The following is a 10,920-nucleotide window of genomic DNA, read 5'->3' on the forward strand; positions in this document are numbered from 1 at the left end:
AATCAGAAATAAAAAGGGGGCTATAACAGACACCAAGAAAAAGAATCAAAAAAGCCTGTACACTGCAAAATTGGAAAATCTAAATGAAACGGATGATTTTCTTGATAGATACCACTTACCAATGTTAAATCAGATCAGGTTAACAATTTACACAAACCTATAACTCCCAAGGAAATAGAGGCAGTCATCAAAAGCCTTGAACCAGAAAGAGCCCCCAAGAGCAGCTACATTTGTATGCAGATACTCCGTTCTCACGCACCAAAAAACCAAACCAACAAAAAAACCTCTACACCATTTTGAGTCTGCCCCTTCTGGGGGAGTCTGTTTTGTGTTTCATCCCAGTAATGCCCTGCTGACTGCTGAGATCTTGCTTTCCCCATCTTCTTTACATCATCAGAGAAAAATTATCCACTCTGGTAACCCTAGAGAATGCTGCCATGAGGGCACTGCCGTATTGGCATGGATTTAGGATTCCCTCAACTGAGATCTGGCCCAGGCTCAGATTGGAAAAAAGAACACAGGAAAAGGATACAAAAGGCCAAGGAAGAATTTGTCTGGGGCTTGCACCAGAAAGAAGTTTGGAAAATGCAGCCCAGAGGAATCTGAACCTGGTTCAGTTCAACCCGGTTGAGGTGGCAACCAAGATATACAGGCACACTGACATAAGTGCCCAAGCCCTATCTCAAATGATGTTTGTCAACCATGAAACATTCAAGATTACCCATCACAGCTGTACTGTGTTCTTCTGCACCTCGATCACCCATGTGTCCCAATTAAATGAGGCTACCAGATTTAGAAGAAAACAGGGGGAGGGGGACAACGACGACAGGAGAGCCCTCAGCAGCCCAGAAACAGGGAAACCAGTGCACATGGCTCCTGTTTCCTGCAGTCGGTTCCCAAGTGAACCATGTTGGCCTCTTCTGCTCTAGGGGAAAGGGGATCTATGTTTGATTTTTTGAGACAGGGTTTCTCTGTGTAGCCCTGGCTGTCCTCAGAGATCCGCCTGCCTCTGCCTCCCCTGAGATTAAAGGGGTGTGCTTCCAGAGAAGTTTTTAAAAATTATTTATTCTTCTTTTATATGCATTGGTATTTTGCCTGCCTGTATGTCTGTGTGAGGGTGTCAGATCCCCTGGAACTGGAGTTACAGACAGTTGTGAGCTGTTATGGGGTGCTGGGAGTTGAACCTGGGTTCTCTAGAAGAGCAGTCAGTGGTCTTAACTGCTAAGCAATCTCTCCAGCCCCAAGTAGAAAGTCTTACTACCTCTTAGCTGGCAAGAAATTTCAATCGGACTCCAAGGTGATGGAGCCCCTATTCCCGTCCCATGTTCTTTTAGTTAGATCTGTTTTTCTCTCCTGTGTCAAGATCAGCCGAGGCCTACCCTAGGACGGTCTCTTCACCCCACTGCAGTGGACCTCGCCCTCTATGCAGCACTGACTCCCAAGCTTTTTTCTCTTGTTGCTGTAACAGCTCTAGTCTAGAATCTATTTGTCACCTAGTTCAGTGTATAACACCAAATAGCACACAGGGAGTCCCGGGAATTCTAGAGGAAGTGGGATGGGTTAATGAAAGGAAAGGCAGCAGCAGGGACTATTTGAAAAAGCCAGCTGAGCAGTGGGGTGCTTGGAGAAAGAGCAAATAAAGGAATTGCCCAAAGCTACAGCCCCACCTGTAAGAGGAACTACAAAACCCAGGATTCTCTACGGCACGACCGGAAGCGTCCCATCCCGGTGTGGCCGCAGTGAGGGGCGGTGTCCCAGCGGCGGGAGATTCAAAACTGGCAGAAGGAACATGGAGCGGTGTGAAGCAGGCCGGGCTCGGACAGCCTGTGAGTGCGGGAAGGATCTGAGGGAGGAGCAGGGGGCTGCTGTTGGGGTCTGGCCCTCGCGGGAGCACGGCTCTGTGGGGAGTGCACTGAAGTGTGCGCAGGGGAACCGAGCGGCAAGCCTTCAAAGGGCTCTCTCCCGCATTCCCAGGTTCTGGGGCCCCAGGGTCGGGGAATGTAGATGATCTAGATGGCCCCTTAAAATTCGGCCCTCACCATACTTGCCAAAGGGTGCCAAAGGACGGGACTCCGCGTTGAGACAGTGCCTCCCAAACTACTTACTGCCTAATCACCTGGTCACTTGTTTAAAAAGCAAAACCTGGGAGCCGGACTTGCTGCCGCGCTCCGGTAATTCCAGCCGTGGGAAGGTGGAGGCCGGAAGTCAAGAATTCACGTTCGTTCTTAGCTGCAGAGTACATAAAGGACAGCCCAGGCTTCCTAAAACACAGCTTTCTTGGAGTGAAACTCGATTTCGTGGGAAGGGCTGAAAGGATTCCACCTGATCGGCTGAGTGAAAAACAAAACCTGCTTTCTCTCTTTATCCCCTCTCCACTAAACACAAAGAGCAAAATCTGTGTCCACCCACCTCAAGAAGGAACGCTTGTTTCGGGAGAACCGTTTTGTGGTTGTTTTTGGTTTGTATTTGAGACACTGGGGGTGGGTGCGCCAGCGCGTGTGCTTGCTCAAGGCCCCGCCCATTCCATCTCACTGAGCTCATAACTCTGAAGTGATGTCACTCACTTACTGGTTTATTTTCCACTCTTGAATAACCAGCTCTTGTTCTTTGTAAACTTCCTCAGAGGAACCCGTGGCTTTTTCTGCGGTTGGCCAGCACTCCAAATCTGTATTTGGAAGTGAGTGAGTTTGAACTTTATTAACTGCCAACTCAAATAAGCCCAGCCCTTCCTGAAGTCATACTTCAGGATATACAAAATGAGGAAATAGAATAAAGAGTAAAAATTACTGTAGTGCCTGGTCAAGGGCATATTGACCAAGCTGTCTCTTGCATCTTCTCTGAGCTCATTTGTTTGTTGTGTGTACACAGTTTTCCCTCACCCTGTGTTGAATTTTATGTTGTGTTCCCCATGAAAAACAGAGAGATGGACAGGTATAAAGACTGGCTAAAGCAGACTAGGATTGCTATCTCATTTAAGGCATTTCCTCTTCATGAGTTTGGAGGTCAGAGTTGTTATCTACATTTTGTTTAACTTGAGGATTACTTTTCTCAGGTGAGAAAAAAGAATGATAATGGTACCTGTGTGGCCTTTTAAAAATTTCTTTGTCCTTTCGTTTAATCTCAAGTGTGTAGTGTGGATTGTTCCATTGGACCGCCTGTCCCTGCTTCAACCTGCTCATTATCTGTGCAGCTCAGACAGAACAGTTTTCTTCCTCTGCCATACTGAGGTCTTATTCATGACCTGTAATTGCATCCCTCACTTGGGTTGGAGTTGTTCACTTACATGTTTTTCTCTCCTAATAATTGTTGAATTATGACATTAGTAGGGGCCTTTTCTAATACCCACCCTAGAACCCAAACAGTTGACACAGAGACCTATTAGATTTATTCAGCAAGTTTTTCTGTTTTGGTTATTGATTTTTCGAAACAGGGTTTCTCTGTGTAGCCTTAGCTGTCCTGGGCTCACTTTGTAGACTAGGCTGTCCTGGTCTACAAGACCAGACAAGACAGAGATCTGCCTGCCTCCGCCTTATTCAACAAGTTTTAAGCTCTGTAACTGGGCAGATATTCATCTATCTGACTCAGATGCTAGTCTGCCTACTTCCCAGCCATGTGCCTGTTACTTGCCACCTCAGTCTGGCCTCGGCTGCTTCTCTATAGCTCTGTCTTCATGGTACTTTCTCTCTCTCTCTCTCTCCCTCTTTTTTCCTTCTCTCCACCCCTAGGATAGGAAATCCAGTTTTCCTCTCTCCTCTGCCCAGCTATTGGCTGTTCAGCTTTTTATTAACCAATCAGCGATAATTGGGGAGCACTGTTTATCACAACAGTGATACAGGAGATTCTTCAATAATGACATCGCCAATGTCCCAACTGCAACCTGATCTCTGGGCACAGAAATCAGCATCTGAACACATGGTGTACAAGGCCAGCCCCCAACAAATAATAGTCTCTGTGTTTTGTTTTCTCTCTCTCTCTCTCTCTCTCTCTCTCTCTCAGCTTTTTTAGTTATATCGTGTTTTGCCTGCATGCCAGAAGAGGGCACCAGCTCTCACTATACATGGTTATGAGCCACCATGCGGTTGCTGGGAATCGAACTCAGGACCTTTGGAAGAACAGCCAGTGCTCTTAACCTCAGAGCCCTCTCTCCACATGTGTGATGTTTTTGCCGGTGTATGTCACGTATTGCATGCATGCCTGTGGAAGCCAAAAGAAAGCATCAGATCCATGGGACTGGAGTAACAGGCAGTTCTAGAGACACCACATAGGTGTTGAAAATCGAACCCAAGTACTCTGGAAGAGTAGTCAGTGGTTTTAACTGCTGAGCCATCTCTCCAACCTCCATGTTTGTATTTTCGTTCTTTTCTTTTTGAAAACCAGGTTTCACTATGTAAACCTAGCTGTCCCAGAACTCACTCTGTAGCCCAGGCGCGAATCAAACTCACAGAGATCCATCTGCCTCTGTCTCCCCAGTGCTGGGATGAAAGATTTTTGCCACCACGCCAGGCTTATATTGCAAGGGCAGAGGTTCACTAGCCCAGAGCCCGACAGAAAGGCATGAATGAATGAATGACTGGGTCAGTCATGCTTCTACCGGCGCCCTGTGACAGCGCATCCCTGAGAAGTTACTGCTCAGTGAGGGGGCAGTGGGGAGCTACATGCCCGGACAAGGAAGGCTCTGGCTAGCCCTTCTGCTGCCACTGAAGGAGGGTCATGAGGCAGATGTGAGGAAGAGAAAGACAGGGAGACAGCGCAGAAGAGAGAAGGAAATGTCTCTGGCAAAGAGGGATGCTCCTTGATAATGGGTACACTGGGAAAAAAAGCGGGGACACAGCATGCTTCTGTGTTCTGGAGAAGATACCGAGGGATGCATTCAAAAGCAGCTGCAGAACTGAGGTCCCTGTTTTTTTAAGATTTATTTTATTTTTATTTATGTGCATTTCTGTGTGTGTACACCTTGTGTGCACGGGTGCCCACAGAAGCCGAAGAGGGCGTTGGTTCCCCGAAGCCAGGGTCCCTCCTAACGCTGCATCCCTTCACTGTCTCCCCCCCACACTTCAGATGAACGCCTCACTGCTGAGGAGATGGATGAGCAGAGGCGACAGAATGTGGCCTATCAGTACCTGTGCCGGCTGGAGGAAGCCAAGCGGTAAGCAGGGTCCTTATGGTCCAGTTTTACTCCCTCTCTTTTCTACACACCTGTCCCCAATTTTACTCCCTCCCTTTTCTACACACCTGTCCCCAAAGCAGATGCAAACAGGCAATGGGCTATGCAGTGTGGAAGGGCAAGTTAAAATAGTTCTGTCAAGCCAGGCATGGTGGTCCACACCCTGTAATCTCAGTGCTTAGAGGTAAGAGGATAAAAAGTTCAAGGTGAAAGCTGGGTGTGGAGGCAAGCTTTGAGGTTCAGGCAAGCCTGGTCTACAGAGTGCTGTTACACAGAGAAGCACTGTCTCAAAAAAAAAAAAAAAAAAAAAATTCAAGGTCAACAGCAAGGGAGGTGGGTTGGCTGGTAAAGTGCCTGCCACACAAGCATGAAGCCCTGAGTTCAGATCCACAGCGCACATAAACACCAGGTAGAGCAGCATGTGCCTGTAACCCAGTGCTGGGAGACAGGCAGCAGGCGGAGCTAGACAGTGTATTAGCTGGCCAGCTTAGCCAATCAGTGGACTCTAGGTTTAATGCCCCAAAAACTAGCATGGGGGCTGGAGAGATGGCTCAGAGGTTAAGAGCACTGACTGCTCTTCCGAAGGTCCTGAGTTCAATTCCCAGCAGCCACATGGTAGCTCACAACCATCCATAGTGAGATCTGGTGCCCTCTTCTGTCATGCAGGTATACATGTAGGCAGAACTCAGTATACATAATAAATAAATAAATCCTAAAAAAAAAAAAAAAAAACCTAGCATGGGAAGTGATCAAGAAAGATACTTTGCATCAACCTCTGCCCTCTGCATGCATGTGTACACACACACGTACAGAAATATACATACAGAGTTCAAAGTCAGCCTGTACTACATAGCAAGTCTGAGGCCAGCCTGGAGTTCATGTAAAGCCTGTTTCAAAAAAAAAGAAAAAGCCAGGCGTGGTGGTGCATGCCTTTAATCCCAGCACTCAGGGAGGTAGAGGCAAGTTGGTCTCTGTGAGTTCAAGGCCAATCTGGTTTACAAAGCAAGTCAGGACAACCAAAGCTACACAAAGAAACCGTATCTGTTAAAACTGGAAGAAAAAAAAAAAGACAAAAAAGGCCACTAGTAGTGGCACAGTCCTTTAATCCCAGCACTCAGGAGGCAGAGGCAGGCAGATCTCTATGAGTTAGAAGCCAGCCTAATCTACAGAGCTAGTTCCAGAACAGCCAAGGCTATACAGAGAAATCCCATCTCAAAAAAAATGAAAATAAAAGACAGAAAAGAAAACTAGCATACTCTGTTTTCTAGGGTAAATCCCAACCATTATAGATCCTTTTTCTTTACGCCCTTCAATATATAATTCTACAGTCTTTGAGTACCTGTTTACCTACCACACTGTCATAACACCTAACTAAATTATCTGTGACTCCTTGGGAAATTAGGAATTAGGCCATTTTCCAGTGTCACTCCTTGGATAAAAAGAAAAATCTGCTTTTATGTAACAGAGTACCATGTACAATGAATATGTACAATGGAAATTTTAAAAAAAAATTTAATTTAACATTTTTTAAAAAAAGAACTAAATCTTTTTAATTAAGAAGAAAAATGAAAAAAAAGAAAGAAAGAAAAAGAGAAAAAAATCTAGCCAGGTGGTGGTAGTGTAGGCCCTTAAATGGGAGACAGAGGCAGGTGGAGCTCGAGGCCACTCTGGTCTATAGAGCAACTTCTAGGACAGCCAGGACTATTTAGAAAGACTCTGTGTCAATACCTGAAGACTCTGAAAGCTTGCATGTGACACTTGCCTCTGAGGCCTTCAGCCAGGAGCACCTGCCCACCCCCTTCCTTCCTTTCTGGCTTTGTTTCTTTGTGTGTGTGTGTATGTGTGTGTGTGTATTCCTGACCTTTTTAGGAATTTGGATCACTTTTCCTGCCATTTCAACTTGTGCCTCCAAGCTCTCCATTTCCTAAAAATAGATGTTGGCTCTTAAAAGCTTGATTAGTAGTCAGGCAGGAGTGGTTCTCAGTTTTAATCCCGGCCCTTGGGAGACAGAGGCAGGTGGATCTCTGAGTTCAAGGCCAGTCTGGTCTATAGAGGAAGTTCCAGGACAGCCAGGGCTAACCTGGAAAAACCCCGTCTTGAAAAACAAAAAATAACAAAACAAACAAACAAAAAATACTAAAGTCTTGATTAGCTTTGGGTTCAGTAGAAGACATTTGGTTTCCTTTAGAGAAGGTCTCTCACTGAACCCGGCAGGCTGGTCAGATTACAGATGCTTGTGGCCATGACTTGGGGTTTCATGTTGGTCCAGGGCATTTGAGCTCAGGTCTCCAAGCTGTTGAGCCATTTCCCTAGTCCCTTTTTCTTTTCTTTAAATTTATTTAATTCAACTTAATGTATATGGGTATTTTGCCTACATATGTCTGTGCGTCATGTGCATATCTGGTGCCACTGGAGGCCAGCAGAGGGCATCAGATCCCCTGGAACTGGAGATACAAACAGTTGTGAGCTGCCATATATGGGTGCTGGAAGAAACCAGGTCCTCTGGAAGAGCAGTCAGTACTCTTAACTCTGAGCATCTCTCCAGCCCCCTCTCTTCTTTTTATTCAGTAGTCTATTTTAATGTTTTACCAAAAGAAGGTAGCAGACAGGAAATGGGTGTCTAGCGGGAACAGCATGAAGCAAGGTATGCTGGCTGTCTTTGGAAACATACTATATATAGACCTCAGCATCTAGAGATTCTACCTGAGGAGCCATGGTGCTTGCCTTGTATAGCCAACAGCAGTTAAATGCATTTACATTCAAGCATGGTCAGAATCACCAGCTCACCATCATGGCAGCTTCCCACTGAAGCCAGGACTACTAGTGATGTTAGCCTTGTTTTTGCAGAATCCAGTTGAGTCAGGGGTAAAGTGAGGAGGATGGGTTGGAAAGTGAGCCTATGATTCTGTCCCTTGTCTTGTTCCTCTTCCATCAACCCACAGGGCCCCTAAAACCCTCATTATCCTCAGAACTGAGTCATTTGTGAACTGTAGGAATCATTCTGTCAGACATGAGCTTTCTGTACCTAAGGTTTCAGAACCATACAGAATGAGAGAAGTGGCAGGCTCCATTTGGTTTGAGTCAGGTATATAACCAGACCTCACACAACAGGGTAAGAGTCTGACTCTGCCTCCTTGAAGACAGGCAAGTATGGGAGCCACTCAGGGACACTTTCCAGGGTGAATGAGGCAAAGGGTTGGCTTGCTTAGGTCTCTGTGGCAGGTTGTGGAAAGTGGGGAACAGTGATGGAATAGGAAGAGAGGGGAAATTTGGGTAGGGAAGGAATGATGTGTCAAGTCTCTTGAGGGATGGGTGGGTCCTATAGGTACAGGACCTCTGTGGCCTGCCAGTGGGTAAGAAGACTCTCCTGTTCACAGCTGGATGGAGGTGTGCTTGAAGGAGGAGCTTCCTTCCCCGGTAGAGCTGGAGGAGAGCCTCCGGAATGGAGTGCTACTGGCCAAGCTGGGCCACTGTTTTGCACCCTCTGTAGTCCCCCTGAAGAAGATCTACGATGTGGAACAGCTGCGGTACCAGGTGGGCACAGTGTAATTAATCCCCCTTAACCTCTCCCTCCCAAAATGCCCCTTCTCACAGCAATGAGGGTGTGGTAACGTTGTAACTTAAGAGTCTGTATGAGCCAGACTCTGGTGGTGACACCTTTAATCCAATCAGGAGGCAGAGGCAAGTAGATCTCTTGAGTTTAAGGCCAGCCTGGTCTACAGAGTGACCAGGACAGCCAAGGCTACTCAGAGAAAAACCTTTCACAAAAAAAAAAAAAAAAGTCCATATGTGATCACTTTTTTTTATATTTGTCATCTTTTTGAGACAGGGTTTCTCTGTGTAGCCTTGACTGTTCTGGACTCACCTGCCTCTACCACCCAGAGTGCTGGAATTACAGGCATGTGTCACCACTCCTGGCCAAAAGTGATCACTTTTGAGTATGAAAAAGGGTACAAATAATTTGTACTGAGACAGAATGCATTTATTAGTATCCCTGCCAGGTGGGTACTTCTAACAGAAAGGGGCGTCACTGCATGGGCCTAAGATGGCCTGGAAGTTTTTCTCTTCACAGTGCACACTCCAAGGCTTATGGGCTTTGCCACCCTGAAGGGCTTCCTGGGCATGTGTCTCTTCTTTGTGTGCTAGCTAGCCCAAGCCTTTTGTCCTATGCCAGCTTGTAGTCTTACTGTGCTGCCCTCCCCTGTGCCTTCCTTTTCATTGTCCAGCGGGGTCATCCACCTATCCATGGTGGCTTCAGCAGTTTTTCTGTTCCATGGGGAGGGGGTCACAGGGTAGGTCCTTTGGCTCCTCCTACCCTTCTTTCCCTGGGAGTTCACCTATAGGGGCTTCTGAGAACTGCAGACAGTGTCTCTTTCCTCCCTTTCAGGCGACCGGCTTGCATTTCCGGCACACAGACAACATCAACTTTTGGCTTTCTGCGGTGGCCCACATCGGTCTGCCTTCAGTAAGATGGGATGATTGTCTGTCTGATCTAGAAGAGTTCCTTGGGGTTGTGTGCCTCTGAACCAGGTTGCTTGGCCTCTGCCTTCACCCCCTAGGGATGAAAGGAGGGAAGGTCTCTTGGGCTGAGGCGCATCAGTACTGTCGTGTAGTGGGACCCTGTAGAGTATAGCTGGGGTGTGTGCTAGGCATCCTCCCACCAGAACTGCAGAGTAAAGCACGAGCCTGCCATGTTCTCAGGTGGGAGAGCTCAGGCTGGGGCCTTGTCTCAAGACCCTCCTGTGCTCATGTTATATGTCCTTTCCCCTGTGAGTCCCAGTTTCTTCCTAATCTAGAAAGTATAATATAATGTTAGGAGAATAACAGGGCCTATGCAGATTCCCTTTGCAAAGCACTATACAAATTAAGGCTTGGTAGGATTCTTCAGTGTATGGATCCTTCTTGCGTTCCTTCCCTGTAGAAGATAACTATAAAAACGAGGTAAGATGGCTTAGCAGGTAAAGAAGTTTGCTGCTAAACTTGACAACCTGAGTTCAATCCCCAGGTACCATATGGTGGAAGAAGAGAATCAATGCCTGAAAGTTGACCTCTGACATCCATACACAAACAGACACACACACACAAGGAAACAGAAGCAAAGAAAGACATTTTGCTGGGTGTGATGATGCAAACCTATATTTCCAGTACTCGGGAAGCTATGAGAGCAGGATCCAGTTTGAGGGTGCGTTATATAGTGAACCCTTTCTCAACAAAAGAAAAAAGGCTTGTCCTGGTGGGCACACGCCTTTAATCCCAGCACTTGGGAGGCAGAAGCAGGCAGATCTTTGTGAGCTCAAAACCAGTCCGCTCCACACAGACACCCAGCCTAAAAAAAAGAAAGGGAGGGAGGAATGCAGTAGGTAGGTTAAGAACAGGGGCTGAGCCAGGCATGGTGGTGCCCTTTAATCCCAGTCCTTAGAAGGCAGCGGCAAGTGGATCTCTGTGGGTTCAAGGCCAGCCTAGTCTACAAAGTGAGTCCAAGACAGCCAGGACTCTTGTTACACAGAGAAACTCTGTCTCCAAAAAACAAAAGCAAGGGTTGCCTTTGCAAAGGATCACAGGTTCATCCCTAGCCCCCACATCAGGAAGCTCACAACTGTCTACAGCTTCAGCTTCAGGGTGTCCAATGCCTTCTTCTGGCCTTAGTGCACACTTGTGTGCAGATGGTGCCCATACAGTCAAGCAAGCATATTCTCCTCTCTTTCTCTCGAAAGAAAGAAAGAAAGAAAGAAAGAAAGAAAGAAAGAAAGAAAGAA

At 46.8% G+C, this 10,920-nt stretch overlaps 1 protein-coding gene across 1 annotated transcript in view; it reads left to right on the forward strand.

Annotated features, from left to right (window-relative positions):
- Positions 1–1,787: 1,787 nt before the first annotated feature.
- Iqgap3 (IQ motif containing GTPase activating protein 3) overlaps positions 1,788–10,920 on the forward strand; it is a 44,554-nt gene continuing 35,421 nt past the window's right edge. Inside the window, exons 1-4 of the mRNA XM_055625600.1 lie at positions 1,788–1,826; positions 5,059–5,146; positions 8,542–8,698; positions 9,552–9,629. Of these exons, the coding sequence (XP_055481575.1) occupies positions 1,790–1,826; positions 5,059–5,146; positions 8,542–8,698; positions 9,552–9,629 (360 nt within the window). The 5' untranslated portion in view covers positions 1,788–1,789. The remainder of the gene's footprint in view (positions 1,827–5,058; positions 5,147–8,541; positions 8,699–9,551; positions 9,630–10,920) is intronic.

This window comes from Psammomys obesus, unplaced genomic scaffold (assembly GCF_907164565.1).
Source record: "Psammomys obesus unplaced genomic scaffold, mPsaObe1.curated_primary_1811, whole genome shotgun sequence".
Lineage (NCBI taxonomy): Eukaryota > Metazoa > Chordata > Mammalia > Rodentia > Muridae > Psammomys > Psammomys obesus.